Source organism: Heloderma suspectum, chromosome 2 (genome assembly GCF_057233095.1).
Source record: "Heloderma suspectum isolate Gila_16-S chromosome 2, 16-S_ref, whole genome shotgun sequence".
Classification (NCBI taxonomy): Eukaryota; Metazoa; Chordata; class Lepidosauria; order Squamata; family Helodermatidae; genus Heloderma; species Heloderma suspectum.
Window position 1 is genome coordinate 208,101,077 of NC_139459.1, and position 21,538 is coordinate 208,122,614.

The window sequence follows — 21,538 nt, forward strand, 5'->3', positions numbered from 1 at the left end:
TTTGTGAAAGTGACCGAGCCACAATTTATCTGCACAGTGGTGACTTGGTAAGGCAACGGATGGCCTTGCAGTGGTTCTCAGGCGGTTGCTGAGCCATCCTGTAGCTCTTGTGGCACAGCTCAGGTAGGCGGGCAGCAACAGTGGCCTGATGGGACTGTACAGAGATTAATCCATCCATCCCTACCCATGCATGTACTCAGTGATGCTCAGCTCCAGCTACTTTCCAACATGCATTTTTCAAAGCATGACTAGTGAAACTCACTATGGAAACAAGTAGACATACTTTAACCAGAGGTGGATGGATGAAGCCAAAGTCTCACACTCTACATTTAAGAAGAGTTTGTTCCTTAAAGAAAGCCAGAATGGGAATGTCAATCCCTTCCATGATGTATATACTGTACATTTAGAAAGATCTGGTTGCCCTGGACTGAGTCAAACAGATAATGATTATGAGGTCTGTGGTATGTCTGTGTGTAATTACAGACTTCGTTGGCTATGTGAAAACTCTCAGACATTGAAGACTAATCGTTTTCCATTAAATGTATTCCATTCCGTTAAAAGTATTGTGTTCATGTGCAAGTACCACTATGCATTCTCTCGCCAGCTACCTAGCTTTCTGTGTGGCTTGGAGAAGAAAAGGGCAGCTACTGTCATAAAATGGGTGCAGCTAAGTCCCACATTTCTCTATGCTGTTGTGTGCCTGCTACATGTGAGAAGGGTGGCTGCAGCAGAAGCTGCGCCTTCAGACCCAAATGGAGCAGACACTGCCAGGCAGAGCAGTCAAGGGGTCATCCTGGTTGGGCCTGACAGGGTGCATATGTCCTGGCAAATGTACCAAGAGTGTAGGCCAGGTACTGCTGACACTAGGCCTGAGCAGTTCTTCCTCGTCTGGTTGATGACTGCACCCTGTTACTGCATGCCCTTATCCACACATGCAATGTCCGTGTGTACAGGAGAAACACGTTTCAGGGGTCTTTAGCCTACAGTAACAGTATGCAGTGGCAGGAACTGCGATGCCCAAAATCTAAAATGGAGCTCTCTAAAGCAGGAAATTAGCAATGAGGCCAGAGCCAGAAATTTAAATAACCACATATAATTTATTTATTGCAAACACAATAACAGTGTGCACAAGAGGCATCATTTGGATAGGTCCAACAACTATTTTATTAACTCTATGGAGAAGTTTCGGGTTGGTAAGAAGGACTGAGATAGACAGAATGGCATGCAAGGAGTTAGATGGGGGAAGGAGAAGCTGCTCAAAATAAGGAGAGAGGAGGACACAAGGGTTTGGGTAGACATAGGAAGCTGCCTTGTACTGACTCAGACCATTGGTCCATTTAGTCCAGCACTGTTGACACTGGCAGTGGCTCTCTGGTATTTCAGACAGGATTCTTTCCTATCCCTATTTATTTATTTATTGCATTTCTATACCACCCCATAGCTGAAGCTCTCTGGGTGGTTTAGAGAAGTTAAAATATTAAATATAATATAAAAAGTTTAAAAGCCATTTACAAAAAAGCACAAAAAAAAGCACCCAGGCAATATACACTAACAACATATAACTAAAAACAACATTGAACTGTCAGTCATAACCAAAGACACATCCAGGACCGATTAAAACTCATCATGTGCTGCTAAATGCCTGGGAAGATCTTAACCTGGTGCTGAAAAGACAGTAATGTTGGCACCAGGTGGACCTTATCAGGGAGCTTGTTCCACAGATGGGGGGCCACCACTGAGAAGGCCCTCTCCCTCATTGCTCCTTCTGAGCTTCCATTGGAGGAGGCACTTGGAGAAGGACCTTAGATGCTGACCATAGCATACGGTTAGGTTCATTTTGGAAGAAGTGTGCCGTCAGGTAATGCGGTCCCAAGCCGTGTAGGCTTTATAGGTTAAAACCAGCACCTTGAATTGAACTCAGAAGCATATAGGCAGCCAGTGCAAGTGGGCCAGAGTTGGTCTTACATGTTCGGACCTTCCGGTCCCTGTTAGAGATCTGGCCACTGCATTTTGCATGAGCTTCAACTTCTGAGATGACAGGGATTGAACCTCAATACAGGCAAAGCCTGTGCTCTGTCACTGAGCTACAGTAGGGTTGCTGGATAAATTCGAGACAGATTAAAATGAGCTCAGATTTCTAAGAATCTGACCTGCAGAATCTGCTGTGGAGTGACCCCCCCAGGCCCTGCGGAGTCCGTGGACGTAAATCTGTAGAAAAATGCCTAAGTTTCTGCTGAGGAAATGTAGAATGAAATAGGGGACAATACACTAAACATTACGTGCTGGAGTAAATTATGTAAATACTTATGTAAATACTTACGTAAATATTTACGTAATTATTTCTGTATTTTTCCACATAACAAAAAAAAATGCATCCGTCTGTGGGCAGATGACAGAACAAAAGGCATGGAGTGGATTTTACACAGTCTGTCCATCACTAAGTTACAGCATGAGGGGCCTATTTGGGATGGTAACTGGGACTTGAATGCAGATAACTAGATCTACAGAGATCCATCAGCTCGCTCTCACAGAAATCTTGGAATCAGCTTTAATTTCTATGTAACTTTTGTAGCTAAACCAGACCAGGGATGGCGGAGAATTCTGCCACGGACTCCAGTGAGGCCAGATTCTTTAGAATCCGGGCCCCTGGAGTCCATGGCAGAACGGACTACTCCCCCTGCCACCCTGCGAAGTCCCCGCGGACTGGATCCTACCTGCCTCTGGCAGGTCCGGATCCAGCCGCTGCAGCCTCCTGCTCCAGTGTGCGGCCACGAATGGCGTCCTGCATAGGGGACGCCATTTGCGTCCCTCCTTTAGCTGCGATAGGCTACGTAAATATTTAAACCAGACTTCCCTCCAGCATGGCCAATGAATGCTCAGAATGCTGGGAGCTGTCGTCCAAACCGTCTGGAAGGTACCAGGTTGGGGAAGGCTGAGCTAAGCTTTAATCACTAAGGTTTTCTGTCATGTGCACTTTAATTCATCTTTGTGAAAATAAAGGCAAGATACATTCTGTTGACTTGGTCAAGCTTGCTGACTTGGACATTTCTGTCAGCACACTATTGGCTTCTTCTATATACTGCTTCGAGAACTGTTTGGCCAGATGTGTTTTCTTGATATTTTCTCTCAGGTTTCCTTCCAGCCGGATCCATTCTAGGTGCTCAGGGTTTCTGAGTTTCACTCTCTCCAGCAACTTATCCTGGCTCTGAAGCACCAGGCAGATCATTTCTTGGAGTTTTGTTCCCATACTGATGACTCCTTTGGTGGCACGGTTCAGCTCCCCCACCTGCTCTTGAACCCGCTCCAGTTTCTCTGGGACCTCTTTCTCTCTTGTGCTTAGCCAAAACCTGTATCCATCCATATGCACCTGCACACTGCAAGCACCTGAAAGACAAAGCAGTGATTAAGCTCAAATTGGTTTGAGTCCAAAAGGGAAGGCAAATTGTTTTACTCCTAAGAAAGCTGAACCTATGAAACAACAAAGCTTCTAACAATGACAAGCTGTCAAAGATATCGTAGTGCCATGAAATCTGATTATTTCCACTTTATTTATCAGCAACACAGTTGGAGGCATAAATATATGGCAGTGAAAGAGAGAGAGAGAGAGAGAGAGAGAGAGAGAGAGAGATGTGATACAGTCATTTGGCAATATTATAAGCCAAGATTATCCATGCCATTTGCTTGTGAGAAACAAACACCTGGCATAGCCTCACTGGCCTACTCTTCAGTGAAGCCACTCTGGTGAATTTGACCCATAATCCCATGGCTTTTTTCCCCACTACTCCTTCAGTACAGAACTATCAGGTATTGGATAAGTCTCTCTAACGAATTCTAATCTAATCTCTTTTCACTTTGCCCTCTTGCCTGTCCTATTATTGGTTTCACAAATGCTTGGCTCTTCTTTCTGAAGAGGGCATTGTTGAGTTTTTGGCATTAGTCTGGAAGGCTGGCATTACATCGGAAAGATTGGATTTAAAGGCACATGAAGAGGTAATACACAGGAAGGCAAATTCTAAAGAGTGGGGAAAGAGTATAAGGCCCAGTGGATACTACATTCCAGTATAACGTGCAATCCAATCGGTAGACTATTCAATGGAAAACGGATGTCTAAAATCCTTTGCATCTTGATAACTTACTAAGACAGAAAAGAAAACCAGGAAGCTGAAGTAATTAACCCAGACAATTTTTCTTCTCACTAGGAACTGTAAAGCTAAATGTACACCCGTATGATTCACCAAGCCTAAACAATAGTGCTGCTGACACATCTGCCTAGGAGCTGACAGAACACACAGCAGCGTTAGCACAATGCCATGTTTTTTAAATTCCCCCCATCCGGAGCACGGGTTTGCAGATGCAGCAACTTACAAACGTGTCTTGCATCTTTGCTCCCACCTTTCATTGCTAATGAGATATGTTCAAACCAAATTTGAGCAGTATTCAAAATGTGTCAGACAGCAAGTGATGCTAACAAACTGACCATGCAATGGACAGCAACTCCTCTTTCTTTGAACCCTACGGAGAGGATGGTTTTATACGGGATGAAGATTTTATCTTAAAGAAAACATCTTTTAACCAAATATAACTTGATGACAGAAATAAAAGAATTATGTGATGTCTCCCATGTTCTGATGCCAACATAGAAAAATGCTCTTCTTATAGGGCGAGCTGAATCTATAGCATGTACATGTATCTGTGCAGAGACATCTTGCACTTCCCATGAGTTTCCTGCATAGCCTTACTTCTTCATTCATACTGTATATTCTCCATCTCCTGCATCTCCTGTTCTATTTTTTGATATGGTGCTAGAAAATGGTAGAACTCTGGAAAATCGAATAGGCGCAAGAAACATGCCTATAGTTATTATACCGGAGATATGTGTATTATAGGGATGTATGAGAATTTCATTTTTGCTCACAAATCATGTGAGCATGACATGTTTGACACGTCACTGAAAATATTCACAAATTGCTGGATACGTGCTCGTGTTCGTCTCATTCCTAATTTCCAGTTCAATATGCCCAAATTTCCTAATTTGCGCAAATTTCCTCAGTAGACTGAATCAGTAGACTAAAATTTCCTCAGTAGACTGAACAGCCTATGGAGGAAATTTGTGCAAATTAGAAAATTTTGGGAAATTTGCTCAAATCTCCTGTTCCATTGCTGCTCGATTTGCACAAGTTTCCTGTTTGCGCAGAGTGAACAGACATCACAGCCACAGAATGTGGCACAAGACATGCAACAGAATGATGTTTGGAGACCCGAGGCAATTTTGAACATTGCTCGTTCGTAGGGATGGCAGAGAATTCCACCATGGACCCCAATGAGGCCAGATTCCAAAGAATCCAGCCTCCAGAGTCCGTGGCAGAATGGGGCACTCACCTCCGCCTCCCTCCAGAATCTGTCCAGACCGGCTCCTCCATGCAGCAATCCTGCAGAGCCGGCCGCTGGGTCCACATCGCTGGCGATACGGCTGGCCACCATTGCCATGCCATATCGCTGGGCTAACTCCAGATGCAAATGGCATCCACTACGCCATTTGCATCCCTGTTTTTTCACATGATAGGCTACGCAAATGTCTATGTAAATATAATTTGCATAGCCTATTGTGTGAAAAAACAGGGACACAAATGGCGTAGTGGATGCCATTTGCATCTGGAGTTAGCCCAGCGATATGGCATGGCAATGGTGGCCAGCCGTATCGCCAGCGATGTGGACCCAGCGGCCGGCTCTGCAGGATTGCTGCATGGAGGAGCCGGTCTGGACAGATGCCATTTGCGGCTGTAAAGCTGTTAGATTAACCTAATTGCAGCAGTAAACCTAACAGCTTTACGGCCACAAATAGCATAGTCGATGCTATTCACATCCGGAGTTAGCCCAGTGATATGGCACGGCAATGGCGGCTGGTCATATCACCAGCTATGTGGACCCGGCGGCTGGCTCCCCAGAATTGCCGTGGAGTGGAGCTGGCCCAGATGGATTCTGGGGGGAAGCACAGATCATCTCCCCGCAAGGGCGGATTCCCACCTGGACCAGCAGGTAGGGAATCCACCCGTCCCTACTCATTTGCTCATCTCTAGTGCAGTATGGTGTGCATCAGGGGAGGCTGGTGGTGCCAGTTTTTTGAGGGGTGGAGATTCCATTCTGGGTTTTCATTTCAACCAGCTAGAAGTCTAAAGAAGCTATCCAAGGTGCTGGACCCATTTTGGGGGAAGGCTTTGGCACCTTGGATAGCTCCTTTAGACTTCTGGCTGGTTAAACTAAAACCTAGAATGGAATATCCGCCCCTCCAAAACTGGAGCCACCAGCATCCCCTGGTGTACATGTATCCAGCCAAGACCCTTGGAAAGTACAGTGCAACTCTGTGCAACAGAGACACTTGAAACCCTATTACAATCACCGTGCAATCACTGTTGTGGAATCCAGCCAGGCCATCTAGTGATAGGGATGTCGGAGAATTTCTCCACGAATCTCCAGGAGGCCGAATGCCAACACATTAGTCCCCCCAAAATTGGTGGAGAGACGGTCCGCCACCCCCCCCCCCCGGGATGGGACTTACCTTTGTTGAATGTCCCTGGCGGCAGCAGCTCCCGGCGGCGGTTCGGCAGCGGCAGCCGGTCTTCTGACCAGCTGCCGCTGCCGCCATTTCCAAGTAAAAAAAGAACAACAACAACAAACGTGATAGGCTACGTAAAGATTTACGTAGCCTATCACCGCTAGATTTTCAAAAAACACCGTGATAGGCTACGTAAATGTTCACGTAGCCTATCACAGCTGACCTTGGGGGAAAAAAAAGAAAAAAAAGTGCGTATGCAAATGGCAGCTCCCGTGGGCGCCGCCATTTGCGTACGCGGTTTTTTTTTTCCCCCAAAGTCAGCCGTGATAGGCTACGTAAACATTTACGTAGCCTATCATGGCTGACTGCAGGGACACAAACGGTGGCGGCTACGGCCGCCACCATTTACGTCCCAGCAGGAGATGAGATTCGCGGCCAGAGGGACGGGGCACCTCCCCCCTGGCCAGAATTTCGGCCGGAGGGACGGGGCACCTCCCCCCCGGCCAGAATTTCGGCGGGGAGGGATGGGGCGCCTCCCACCCCGCCCAGAATTTCGGGGGGAGGGACGGAGCGCCTCCCCCCCACCGCGAAGCAAGCTGTGGGACCAGGTAAGGGACTTTCATCCATCCCTAGTTTTTAGGGATGTACGAAACAACTTACCTGTTTTGTTTCATGACGTCCACGATGGGGGGGAGGCGCTCCGTCCCTCCCCCCAAAATCCTTGCCAGCTGGCTCCGCTCCACAGCAACTCCGCGGACCCGCTGGCCGGGGCCGCCCACAGTGACATCTGGCCGCTGCTGGGCTACGCAGGGACGCAAATGGCGGCCGCCATAGCCACCATTTGCATCCCTTTTTTTCGCCCAGATAGGCTACGTAAATATTTATCACACCAAAAAAAAGGAACGCAAATTCCCCCCCCCAACCTGCTAAAGGCGCGCAAAACCAAGCACCTACCTTATGCCATTTGCGCTGCTTTGCGAATGGTGGCTGCATCTGTGGCTGCCATTCGCTTCACGATTTTTTGCCATGATAGGCTACGTAAATATTTACGTAGCCTATCATGGCAAAAAAAAGGGAACGCAAATGGCGGCGGCTACGGAGGCCGCCATTTGCATTCCCTTTTTTTTCCCGTGATAGGTTACGTAAATATTTACATAGCCTATCACGGTCTCTGCAGGGATGCAAATGGCATCCCTGCATTAGCCGTGATAGGCTATGTAAGTATTTACGTAGTCTATCACAGCAAAAAATCGTGAAGCAAATGGCACCAGGTAGGTGCTCCGTTTCGCGTGCTTTTCGTGGTGGGGCAGGGGGCTTCGTTCCGCCATGGATTTTGGGGGGCTGCATGCACTGGCATTCGGCCTCACTGAGATCCATGGCAGATTCCCCGCCATCCCTACATGTTTTGCTCTCACAACAACAGTGCCACCAAGTGCAGTACATTAGTTTTGTACACAGGAGTGAATGTCAACCAGCCACTTACATAGGAGACAGCAAAGAAGTGACATTCAGCAATCCCATTAAGGTACAGGTTAAGCCTGTCCCTGGTAACCCCAGCCACTGAGAATCAAATCTGGTTCTTTCTGCATAGCCCCACCCGTCCTTCTGCAATAGTCTCAGCCTGATATTCTGTTTTTGGTCACAGAAGTGAAGGAATGTGGGGTGGATGTAGAGAAGGGATGGTGCCTATTGCTATCTTATGAACCAGTGATCTTCTGAGCACAAATAAACTAAAGCAGATTCTTGCTTGCTGTCCTGTGCACACAGGAAAGGAGTCTTCACTCCATTCTATTTTCTATTCTATTTTTTTTTCACACTAGCTGTACTTCACATTATTCCCCTACCAACTTACTATGTTCCTGCTGTATCTTCTCTATGCATACGGAAAGACTGCTTGCGGGCGAACAGTAATACGTCTCTTTCAGGCCCTGGATGACTTCCTGGAGAGCCAAGCAATCACCTTGCTGTTTGTTGAAAGCCTCGGCAATGTCAGCAAACAGCGTGTCGATCTCCGGCACATTGACCCGTTTCACAGTGAGGGGTTTGTCTTTGCTGAAGTGAACTAGAAAAATGGAAGACCACAGAAACCTGCCTTTTAGTGAATCAGCAAAGGAGAAAAAGAGACTTGCAAATCTCAACAATATTTTGAGTATGATACCCCAAACTAACAAGCATAAAAAGAATGAGTGCAAATCAGTGATAGGATTGACGGAAGTTCTCTTATTATCATTTCCTCTGTACCGAAGCAGTTATTTTTGAAAGAATATCCCAGTTACGTTTTTCCCCTTGGGAAAAAAACATACACACCTTGTATTCAAATGCACCTGTTGAAGCTATGGACTTGCCTGGCCGTGTGGCACTGGCTCTACCCCAAACTATTTTCATGGGGCTTGACGTTCATTCATGCAATCTGCTTCAGGAATAAGGATTATGATCATGCTTGTACTGGGAAATGTGCCAAATGGTGGCCAATAGGGAATGGTGCACTCTATTAGTGCAATATTATTTTTATATATACATTATTTTTATATACATTATATATATAATGTATATAATGTATTTTATATACATTAAGAAAGTCTGGTTTTAGCTCAAGTCTGAGATGTTGGCTTAAAGGAACTATCCATCTGACCAAGTGGAGCTGTTCTTTTGTACAGTATGTAGACTGAGATTTTCAACTACATCCCAGGAAATTTCACTGTCCAGCTGCCACTATTTTTGATGGAAACTGGCACTCCAAATCCCTTAAGCTGGCTTTGAAAAATCACAGCCATCATATGCAGAAAGAAGTTTCACCAGAATAAGCACAGGAGCCATAATTAAATCTTGAATTATCCAATTGAAAATCAGACCAATGGTTCCATTACAACACAGTTTAGACTAGAGTTTATTTTTCAAACCTTCAGAACCTAATTGCATCTTTCCAAGCAATGGAATACATGATCCATTTGCTGGTAGTATTTCCAGCAGATGTCACAGAGACTTAAAAAAGAAACAGAGAGAGAGAAAGAGAGAGAGAATGAAAAGGGAGGAGGGAGAGGGAAAGAATAAAAAGGGGAGAGAGGAAACTCTGGCCAGATTTTTGTCTACAAAACGTGGTCTCAGTATGCATCTCTACTTAATTCTGAGAACATTCAAAAGTATCTCATTTCTTTGCAGGGTGGAGAGACACAAATCCTCTTTCACAAAGAGAGAGAGAGAGAGAGAAGCATTTAATTCTATACAATTTTGGAAGAAAGTGAACAATTTCATCCTGTTTTCTGAAATGATCATGTACATCTAAATGATTTCCACTGGATTCAGTGCAGCATGCACACTGGCATTGAATTTTTGACCTTATTGGTGGATCAAAAATTATCTCATAAGTACTATTTAGAAAAGAAAAGAAATGCCATATTTTACAGAAGAGCTTTGTTGCAAGATACATTGAAGACGTGGTCACTTATTCACTATTTCAGTTCATTTCATTTGCCTCTAGCATGTAGCACATTACATTTCCCTGAATAATCTGAGTTAGTTTTACTAAACATATTTCCTTTTCCTACTTCCCTTTTATCATTTAGTAGAGTATCATGGGCTATGTTACTGAAGTATGTGAACTTGTAAAGAATGTTTGGGGGTATAAATTTGCATCTCCTTTGTAGCATATTTTCAGGATTCCTTGAGAAAATGTTTCCTTGTTCATTGCATTGCTTTCACTCTCAGTTAGCCTCATTTCCACTCTGTGACATCATGATATGGTCAAATCTGATTAATTGCGTAGCGTTACAATGTGATCCTGCTCCATAAATGATCCCTGATTGGGTTGGGTTGCCCATATGACTAATCCAAGATGGAAGAAGAAGTGACAGTTAGAGGTGGGAAATGGCAACAAACAGGTTTAACACTAAGTTGAATAGTCATTCCCAAGTAATGTTGCTTGTTGTTGTTTTTGCCAAAAAAGTCTACCCTTTCAGAATGGCTTGTTTCGACCAGAAAAAGTGAAAGTGGAGAATATTTGTTGCAACTCTAATTGTAATTCAACTACAGAATAATCATGAGAATATTTATAATAATAAAAAAAGAAAAGAAGACATTCAACTAAGGTGACTCCGAGTTTTACCACTTCTGGTGTCTTGAGAAGTTCTTCTGGAGTGCTGTGAATTGAGGGGTTCCCTCTGTGAATAGAGCAAAGTACTTATAAATGAATTCATAATCTTTCCGAGTTCACCCCTCTCTCCATTCCCCTCCCCTTCCTATGTTCTCCTTTCCCTGTTGTATTATAAATTGCAAGCCCCTCGAGGCAGATACCTGTCCTCTTGTGCTTTGTAGAAATGCCATGCTCATATCTCATTAGGGACAATGAGAGATGAATGGCTAATGAGCATACTGAACTGTGCACATTCCCAATGCCTCATGGAGAATGTGCAGACAATCTGTCCATGAAGATTGAATTCTGGATTTGAATTGAATTGAATTTCATGGGTCAATCTATGTACTCTCCAATAGTCCTTGGGGAATGTGCAATTCTTGACAGGATTCTGTACACTCCACAAGCATTATGCACATTCTCCAGCCAATATGCATACTCTCAGAGAAACATGCCCTTCATTTCTACCTCTTGTTCCCCTCCCTCCAGTCAGTGGGGAAAATGCCTCCTTTTCCATGTGGATCACCAGTTGATCAGTGCGTGTGTGTGTGGGGGAATCATTTTCATAATTCTTCTTCAGCTCTTGTAATTCAAGGCAAATGCACTCTCGCAGGTCCTCTTTGGCAGGGCAGTTTCCTCCTCATCTCCTCCTCTGTTTAGGTCACAGGCCTTATCAATAGCCACTGCTGCTGGCCGCTTGTACCCTGCTTCCCTGCTGGACTCCTTCTCTACCCTCTTCCTCCTCCCCAATCCTGATTACAGCCAATGTTTGAATGTTGGCCCCTCTGGCCTCGCCCCCAATGCTTTGCTAGTATGCCAAGGTTTATTCAGCTTCTGGGTTGGGTGGCAGCTTGCCCCAGAGGATCTTGACTGTGACCTCCAGGAGCTACTGCCAGTCCATGAGCAGCTCCTCATTGGCTGGATTGGCCTGGGCTTCAGGTAAGCCTCTAACTCATTAGCTGAATTGGGGTGCTTTGCTTATAGAGTGTTGTGTGAGTTGCAGGAGCCACATGTTCTCTTCTATGAATTGGAGGAGATTCCACACAATAGGAGCTCCTTACTGTGTGTACATATCTAACATTCCCCAATACACAAGGAGAATAGGGAGCTCCTGCCTGTATGCAGCTCTGAGTGCACATATAGGAGTGCTGGGTTGTGGCCCTTCTGGACAAACAGTAGTACGAAACCTCTAGAATGCTGGATGCTAACTTAAGGAAAACTTAAGGGGAAATTTAATGTATTTAGTAGAGTCATAGACCCCTCTTAATCAAAGAGTATATCTGTTAATAAAGTTCATGTGGAAGTTGCAAGAATGAAGACAGTTTCTTATACTGTAATCCTTGCTTCACACATAAAATAAAATAAAAAATGCAACAGGAAAACTAGAAACCTATATTGGCCTATTTTGTTCTTACTAAATATTATCCAGAATGTTCACTGGAAACAGGACTTAAGATCTGTACTGGCAGAAAGGTTATTTTTTTCCCCCTCTTTACTTTTATTGACTAGAAGGTTCTTCTGATCCCCTTCAAGGAAATGTTTATCAACCTTTAGGGTCTGCCATCTTATAAATTAGGAAGTGTGTGCTTTGGTTATGGGTGGACAGACTTTTCCTATGACATTTCAACATAAGAAGAGCCATGCTGGACCAGACCAAGGGCCTATCTAGTCCGGCAGCAACCTGTTTCCCACAGTAGCCACCCAGATGCCTCTGAGAAGCCCAGAAGTGGGACTTGAGCACAAAATCCCTGTCTTATTGTATTTCCCCAGTGACTGGTATTCAGAGGCATGCTCCTTCTGATCCTGGAGGTAACATATAACCATCATAACTAGGAGCCATTAGCCATTGGATAGCCTTATCCTCCATGAATTTGTCTAATCCCCTTTTAAAGCTGTCTAATTTGGTAGCCATCACTATATTGTGTGGTAGTGAATTTCATAGTTTAACTGTGTGCTATGTGAGAAAGTACCTTCTTTTGTCTTTCCTGAATCTCCCACCATTCAGCTTCATTGGATGACCCCGGCACTAATATCATGAGGGAGGGAGAAAAAACTCTATCTATCTACCTTCTCCTCAACATGAATAATTTTATACACCTCTATCAAGTTCCCGGCTACTTGTCTTTTTTCAAAGCTACAAAACCCCAAACGTTGCAACATTTCCTCATAGGGCAGTTGCTCCATCCCCTTTATCATTTTGGTTGCCATTTTCTGAACTTTTTCCAGCTCTACAATATCCTTTTGAAGTGCTGTGACCAGAACTGTATTTCAAGTATGCTCTCACTATAGATTTGTATAAAAGCATTGTGATTTGGGCAGTCTTATCTTTTACTCTTTTCCGAATAATTCCCAATATGGAATTTGTCTTTTTCACAGCAACTGTAATTGGGTCATAATTTTCCTTGAGCTATCCATGACAAGTCCAAGATAGCTGCCTTGAGTGCAATTATTTTGGTAGACAAGCAGGGTATAAATCACATAAATAAACAAACAAAATAAATAAACTTTCCTGGTCAGTCACCACCAGCTCTGACACCATCAATGCATATGTAAAGTTAGGATTTTTTGCCTCAGTGTTCATCACTTTACACTTATTTATATTTAATTGCATTTGCCATTTTAATGCACATTCATAGAGTTTGGAAAACCTCCTACAGATTTGCTCTGCTTCCTGTTCCACTCCACCTATCTTTTGATTCTCCACACAGAAATTCAAAAATAATTTTGGAATTGGTTGCATGTATTGTATGCTCCTTGCTGCAACTTTCTGTTCCTCTCATTCATGTGAATACTTTATCTAAGATATGCTAGCCATGTGCAAGAGCACTAGGAAGCATTAGCCATTTGCATTCTAATTTTAATCTTCCTGGAAATGTTTTTTTTTTTTGGGGGGGGGGGAATAGAATGTAGGGGGAGGGGCTTTAATTCCACCAAAAGTCACCAAATGCATCACTGCTGTGATGTCATCATGTTCAAAGGGGTCCTTCCACCGCTTCAAAGCCCACTTCTCTTGTCAAAAATAGAACATCACAAAAATTCATTGGACATTAGGAAAACAGGATCTTGTACTGAGCCTCGGTGGAATTAAAGCAATTCTGCCTGCAATCGTTTTTTTTAATTAATAATTAAATACGTATCAGTAACCATGAAAGAATCAAGTGGTGCTTTCTTGTATGCTGTTGCTCACCTGGTAAAAGCATTGTATTTTGAATCAAGTAATGATCATTCCAGTCCCAGTCTGATGTTACTTAACTTCATAATTGCCTGCTTTGCAATACACAACTCAGCAAACTTGTAAATGCTTGACTAGTATGCAAGCAAAACATTATGACCAAAGAGTTCTTCGCTAATTTGGATTGTAATCCAAGCAGGAACACTTCTCCCACCTGCCCACTTACCCGGTGGCTCAAGTGGCTACTGAGGAATAGGCAGCAGGGCAGGCAGTATTGGAGTATTCTCTAATACTCTCTCTTCCTCCTTCTGGAATGCTGTGTCAGTAACATCCCAAACACCAGGGGGCATGGTGATGAATGCACTTTTACCTAGGGTACCTGATGTCCTGTGTGTGGACAGCAGGCGCCTAGGAAATTCCATGTACCAGGGTCCTGATGCTGGGAGTTCTAATACATATAGTCCATAAAAAGGCTATCTGGGGCCCTGGTGGCAAGGATGCTACTAATACAGCGACATTCCAGCAGGCACCAGAGATGAACTGAGAGAGGAAAGCCTCCGGGAAGGCCTGCTGCTGGCTAGTACTATTGCTGCTGGCTAGTACTATTGCTGCTGGCAAGTTATCAATGCTGCTACAAGTGGAAAATGGGGCAGTGGGTGTTTGGGACTCATAGAGGATTGTAGAAAATGAAAGGAGCCCACTGTGCTACCAATGATTTCCTAGGGAGCATAGTTGGATCTGAATGGGGTTTGTAATAAACTGAGATATTCCTCCCCCTCTTTTTTTAATCCTAAGGTTAGCTGAGCTCAGTTGTGAAACAAACTAGGGCTGGGGTGTGTAACCCATTACTTGCTTTTTCTTGTTTTTAGTTCTAACTATGTCTACATTTAACATGGGCAGTGCAATTTTAAACTTAACATTTGTGGGTATTCACATAGTGTCATTCTTAATTTTAATGGAAATGTTTTCCATTTGTTTTCCACAATGCAAAACTGCATGCAAAAGGATTGTGCCCCCCCCAAAAAAAGAAATTCTGGACAGTCAGAACAACACCTTCAACAATGACCTCTGTCTCAACATATGCAGAGTGCCATTCCATCATTCCTGAGGCAGAACCATGGCAGAAGTGAAGTTTTAGATTCACCTCTAATAAAGCTAAATCTCTGTGGACTAGGACTTCATTTCTGCCAATATGTTAGGAACTGAGCAGCCTTAATTCTAAATGTGAGGAGTCCTTTTTGCAGAGTCAAATGGACATGCTGCATCTTGCGACATCCGTGGCACAACTTGGTGATGAAAAGGTTTAACCTTTCCTGAGCTTTAAAAACAAACAAGCAATTATCAGGTTAGGAATTTAAAGTTTGTATTAATCATTACATAAGGGTCCTGCAGCCAAATGTATGACTGATAGTTTCAAATCAAATATATGCTTCTTGCCTCTGCTACAACTCTTATCCTCTCAGAATTCTCCCTCTGGTCTTCCCCTCATTCCTCTGGCCAGGACCTTCATTCAAGCCCCAGCCTGCATTTACTAAAGCTGCCATTTGCCCTTCTGCTGTCTTCAGTCTTCACTTGGTTCTTTCTTTGAAATGCCTCTATGTTTCCTGTACTTTCCGTTCCTCTGCCTATACTGCCTCTCTTTGAAATCTGAAGAACTCTGCCAATGGCATCCAGAGAAAGGGATGTCGGAGATATCTGTTTGGTGGGTGGAGTTCAACGAGTTTTCCTAGGTCCCCCCCCCAACTTCATTTCAGTTCCTGCTGCAGTGCCTGACTCAATCTACAGTAATCAGGCCAGTTTGTGGATTTTCCAGGAACTTTGTACATTTGGGGGGAAGGTTCTGCTATTTGTGCAAATTTCTGAGCAATTTGCACAAATTACAACAACCAAATTTGTGCAAATTACAGCCAATGTTACATGAATTATGTCTGAATTTGCAAAGATGCACACATTATGGGTAAATTTGCATAATTTGCACATATTGCTCAGAAATTTGCACCTTTAAAAAATGTGCAAAAAGTTCCTGGAGTTTGGGGAACAGCCTGCAGAATAGCTCGGAGATGCAAAGTGAGCCAAAAAAGAAATGAGATTCACAGAGATAGACATCCCTATCCAGAGACTCTTACAATCAAAGTGGCTCAGCCACTTGCAAACAGAGATTCTTCTGTCTCTCTGTCTGTAGATGTGTCATTGTCGCCATCATCAACACAAAAGCCTTCATTATAAAAAGTATAGATTAAAGACTGCAATTTTAAACACAATTGCTAGGGAATACATCTCACTGAACACCGTAGGGCTTACTTCTGAATATATATGTATGTATGTATGTATACACACACACACACACACACACATATATATATATATATATATATATATATATATATGACTGCACTGTAATTTCAGTCTAAGGAGATTTGGGGTGGGTCTAAATTGCCTTTCAGGAATCCCTTGCAGCCTAGCGATTCTGATTGTAAAAGATTCAGGATCAGTGGAGGGTCAAAACCAGTTCAACAAATTTAGCTTGGCAGATCCCCATTGCATTAGCTCAAGACCAGGCTCAGAATCACCCAAGATTTGGGGGTGCAGTGACCCTAGCTTGGTTTGACTTGCCCATGCTGATTTAATACTGGATTGTGTGGGGCTTGCTGTGGTTTTATGTTTTTATGTCGTATTGTATTTATTACTGTATCCCACCCTGAGATCTTTTACTTTGGGTGGTTTAGAAAGATAATAGATAGATTAGATAGATAGATAGATAGATAGATAGATAGATAGATAGATAGACAGATAGATATAGATATTTGAAGGGATGCCTCTTCCCTCATGTTCTCTCCTCACACCTAAAGAATGTGCTAATGATGTGTCTGTGAAAATGTAAGCAGCTTTTTGTGGAGCTGCAGCTGAAAAAGACTGAGACAAGATCAGAGTGCAGTTGAGTGAGATTCGTTAAACTTCTGAAAGCATCTTTATGGTGTGCACCCTGCCCCAAACCTAATGGGGAAACAGAAATCTCAGGAACTATTAATGCTGTGAATCTGTATTTATGCTCAACCTATTTGTAAGCCATACATGATAGACATACCATAAGCCTCCTGTGACCTCATTTCATGGAAAAGAAAACCCTGGGTAACCTTTGCGCCCATAGAGTTCTCACCGCTTGGAAAATTCAAGTGTGAGGTCGTAACAGTATTCACTGCTAATGTAGCCATTATTCTTGTGTTCTCTTTTTAAAACACGTATACAGACCTTTGGGCCTACTTGACCCTAACTGAAAACCATTATGACTTTACTACTATTACTACTGCAACTACTCCTATGTTGAGTGGGTAGATCTATTACAATAAGGACCAAAAAAAGTACTGCTGCTTGTTAATGGTGAAATATTTACAAGGTATATGGTATTCCTTAAACCTGACCCATTTTCCAGTTCAGAATTCTCCAGTTATCATCTTGGATATTTAGGATGCCCCTGACAGCTTGACATCTCTGCACCAATCCAGGCTGTGTCAGCTTGTTTTCCCCCTTGCAATAATTGATCTCTTACCTCTCTTGAAGCAACTGAGAGACAGGGACAGCAGCAACAGCAGAAGGAGAAGGCCATGCTTATCAAAACAAAAAGACAGCACTTTTTTTCGAAGGCGACAAATGTTTATGAGCCCCTGGCCATTTAATGTCCCTGAACACCAACTTTGTTACAATGAAAACAACAAAACAAGTGGAAACCTTTTAAAAATCATTGCTAGTGGCACTGCAAACGTGGCGGCTTACAGACATAGCTCACACTCCTGTTTAGGGATGAGGTTCAAAGTCAAGCCGTGTTTCTTTCCGCATGTTTCTGTTTAAGGACATAATTGTCTCAGGCAGGTCAGACTTGTTCCCTCGGCAAACAAACTCTGCATTGTCAAACAACCCCCTGAATAGTCTACTTCCTCTACACTGGCACTCCTAGAATGTACCATTATTGCCAGTGGGGGTGAAAGGCAACAGAGAGAGTGACAGAAGATGGCATATACCAATATGCTGGCATAATGAACCATACCATCTAGCTAAGCAATTCCTCAATGCAAGAAAACAAATCAGCTTCTGATTTTAATAGTAACCATATATTGAAAAGATTACTTTACACCGGCACTCCTAGAATGTATCATTATTCCCAGTGGGGGTGAAACTGGCAACGGAAAGAGTGACAGAAGGTGGCTGATTGATTGATTGACTGCATTTATGGAGGATTATATACACCACCTTGGGTTCCTCAAAGAGGAAAAAAGGTGGGATATAAATGTAATACATAATACATAAATACATATATCCCGCCTTTTTTCCTCTAGCAAGGAACTCAAGGCAGCTTACATTATCCTCTTCTCCATTTTATCCTCACAACAACAAGCCTGTGGGGTACGTTGGGCTGAGATTATGTGACTGGCCCAAAGTCACCCAGTGAGCTTCCATGGTGGAGTGGGGACTAGAACCTGGATCTCCCAGCTCCCAGTCCAACACTCTTGCCACTGCACCACACTGGCTCTCTATGCCAATATGCTGGGATAATGAACCATACCACATCGCTAAGCAATTCCTCAATGAAAGAAAACAAATCAGCTCCTGATTTTAATAGTAACCATATATTATTTTAGCTGGATGGATAGATAATTTGTCATAAAAACTTCATAGATACATAAAATGCATATAATAATTATTACTGTGGTAATCACAAATATTTGAAAGGACAGATTTCTGCAAATCCCTCCCTAAATTTGTGCCGCCATGACAATTATAATCTTCTCCTTCTCCATTCTCAAAGTTTCTCTCTTAACAAGATTTATTAAAGGTGAGAATCACACATAAAAATTCTACCTTAGAATTCTTAATTCATTTTAAGACTCAAAATTCTATTGCTTGTAAAAATGATACCTGTTGGGCCAGTAACTTGGAACTTGGCATCCATGAGCTACTCAGTGAAGTCTACAAATGTGTCACATTTAAAATTTAGCTGAGAAAAATTCCCACACATGCGGTATATGTAGGGATGTTCAAGATGGCTAGGATTCTCCAAACATCATCTCGCCATTCACCTTGTGCCCAATTCCTCTTCAACATTTGCGATTGCTGCTCATTTTTGCACCAATAGAAAACTAGAGCAAATCGAGTAGCGATTAACCAGAAGGTTTGTGCAAATCTCTACAAATGTGTGCAAATCTCCCCCAGATTTGTACAAATTTCCTAATTTGTGCATCTTTCCTGCATAGATTAAAGCAAGGTTGATTGAGTTTACTGAGGAAATTTGCACAAATTAGGAAATTTATGCAAATTGAACTGGGAATTTGGAATAAGATGAACGTGAGTGTGGGTTCAGCAATTTGTGAATATTTTCAGCGGGCATATGCTTGTGCCCTCAGCCCTCAGTCTGGGGCTTCAAATGGAGAATACTCACCGGTTTTGCAAGCAAAAATGAAATTCTCATAGATCCCTAACTGTATGTTGAAAAGTGCTGAAAATTGACACATTTATCCTTTACTTCAGTTTTCAGTCAGGCATATTTCTTTCAAATGTTGGTAAAAATGACTGCTGTCAAGAAGACTGATGGACAGGAAAGCAATCCTTCATAGGACATAGGTTCAATGAAGCTCTGTTATGGTTTTCCTGCCGCATTAAAGCCTATAGCAGCAACTGATAGCAAAGTTATGTCGTGCATGTTCAGTTTTATTCTGAAGCTAGAATGCTGCCAGTACCCCAGTGTTTATAGCAGGAATCTAATGCAATGCCATTCGTTTAGTTATGGAATGTGACTTCTCAGGGTCAAACTACATGCTACTACATGGATGAAAACCATAGTATGTAGGGATAGGGGAACTTTAACCCTTTGCCCCCTTGCAGGATGCCTGGAACACAACCTTTTTGGGCCCTGAGGAGCTGCCATTGGCAATTCTGAGGAATTTTTTGGTGAGGCAATTCTGAGTGAAAGTGGAAGATTTGGGAGAGGTAAGAGGTTGGGGGGAACCACAGGGAGGTTGAGTGAATGAAAAGCATCAGCTAGAGAAGACAGTGGAGAAGAGAACTACACCCAAATACCCTCACAACATTCATCCAGCAGACGCTTTGAGGCCAGAGTAACAGGCGGAGGCCTACAGCTACATTCAAGCCCAGGCCTATGTCTCAGCATACAGGCCTGAGAGGAGACACCCTAATTGCTAAGAAACCTGACTTACAGTGCAATCCTATCAATGTGCTCTAATGTGCCCTCAGCGATTGGAAGGCCCTGAAATCAGAGGCTTCTGAACATCCAATGCAGGATGGGAGTGCGGCAGAGGTGATCTTTACCTCCCCATTCTCCCGTCCTGCATATTTCACTAGACAGGCTTTTTAGCCCATCTAATGATGGTGCTTTGGAGTGGGAGGGAAGGAAGCTGGCAGAGGCTCAGGATAACTCATTTCCTGGTCTGTCTGGTCTCCTCCCCTCCCTGTCCACCAGAATGCTCCCTTTCCCCCCTCTCTGAGGTCAATTTTCTGACCTCAGAAAAGGGGCAGCCGGCATGGTTCTTTCCATCTGTGAGGGGTCAGGGGGTCAGATCTCTGACTCCCCCTTCCGAGGCCAAAATGCTGTCTCCAACCTAAGGGGGGAATCCCAGTCTCCTATAGCCCTTCAGACAATGTCTAGGGGCTATAGGATTGTTCCGTTATTGGACACTACCCTCTCCTATCTTTATTTCTTTTGATGATGCTGATGTTGATTTTTATCTGCTGAAGAGATAACAACTTACCCTCTATGCAACCTCACATTCCTGGATGATTTGAGTTTTTATTTCTGTTTTTAGGATTGGTTTTAATGTTTTGTTTTTAATTGAGATTGTTAGGTGCCTTAGACCCTTTTGAAAGGAAGGGCAGGATACAAGAATTACAGATCAATCAATCAAATCTTCATCTGCAAAACCCTCCACAAATCTTCTGTTTACTTCCCGTGTCTTTCTCCTCCATTCTGTTCTTATTTATTCATTTTTTTTTATTTAAAAATTTCTTAAGTATTTATTTCTGTCTTTTTCAAACATGGACCCTGATATAGATTCACAGTTGCATTTCTTTCATATTTTTCTAGTTAGTCCTCTTGGCCATTTAAAATGAGTTTTATTAATTTATTGCAGCTTCAACACAGTTGTGTTATTCATCTTCTTTAAGGCCACCAAAAATAGCCCCCAGAGAGATAATATTTCCATTATGAATGTCAGGAAAGACGAGAACTCTGAATATTGGAGGGACACTGATGCAAGAATATTGCTATAAGCACATTCATTTAGTTGTTACGAAATGGCCGAAAGAGTCCATAACATACTCCAATAAGGAATAGGCAAACTATATACAAGAGGGAGGTACCCTCAAATAAATTTGCCATTTAGGGACAAAAGAAAGACAGTAGTCCCAACCCATGTTTCTGAATTCCTCCAAAATAAGGGTGTGGGAGGGACTGGAGGTTCTCCCAATACAATATCCAGACTCCTTCTGGCCACTGCTGGGACTCTTTAGATTTCATTTTCCCTGATCCTTTTTCTGACTCTAGGCTCTGGCTTGGGAGCATCCCTCAAGGCCAGTTTCACAGGGATGCTTCTGAAATTCTCCTCTTCCAAGTTTATCCCGGCCTTATTCCACAGTTTTATTCCTGAGGTAGAATTGATGCTTTACATAGCCTCTGTTG

General features: G+C 43.1%; 1 protein-coding gene across 1 annotated transcript; it reads right to left on the reverse strand.

Annotated features, from left to right (window-relative positions):
• Nucleotides 1–1,079: 1,079 nt before the first annotated feature.
• LOC146353877 (uncharacterized) lies at nt 1,080–17,654 on the reverse strand. The gene is made up of 4 exons (XM_084832339.1): nt 17,402–17,654; nt 10,656–10,710; nt 8,406–8,615; nt 1,080–3,384 (listed from the first exon to the last, which is right to left on the reverse strand). The coding sequence occupies exons 1-4, from the start codon at nt 17,456–17,458 to the stop codon at nt 2,981–2,983; spliced, it is 726 nt and encodes a 241-aa protein (XP_084688465.1). The 5' UTR covers nt 17,459–17,654; the 3' UTR covers nt 1,080–2,980.
• Between the last annotated feature and the right edge of the window lie 3,884 nt (nt 17,655–21,538).

What these genes read in the sequence shown, in the direction of transcription:
- LOC146353877 (XM_084832339.1), bottom strand. Translation starts at nt 17,458, where the DNA reads ATGGCCTTCTCCTTCTGCTGTTGCTGCTGTCCCTGTCTCTCAGTTGCT. An exon ending in TCTCAGTTGCTTCAAGAGAG is followed by an intron (nt 10,711 to 17,401) that starts GTAAGAGATCAA and finishes CTCTATTCACAG; the next exon opens with AGGGAACCCCTCAATTCACA. An exon ending in TTCTCAAGACACCAGAAGTG is followed by an intron (nt 8,616 to 10,655) that starts GTAAAACTCGGA and finishes CCATTTTTCTAG; the next exon opens with TTCACTTCAGCAAAGACAAA.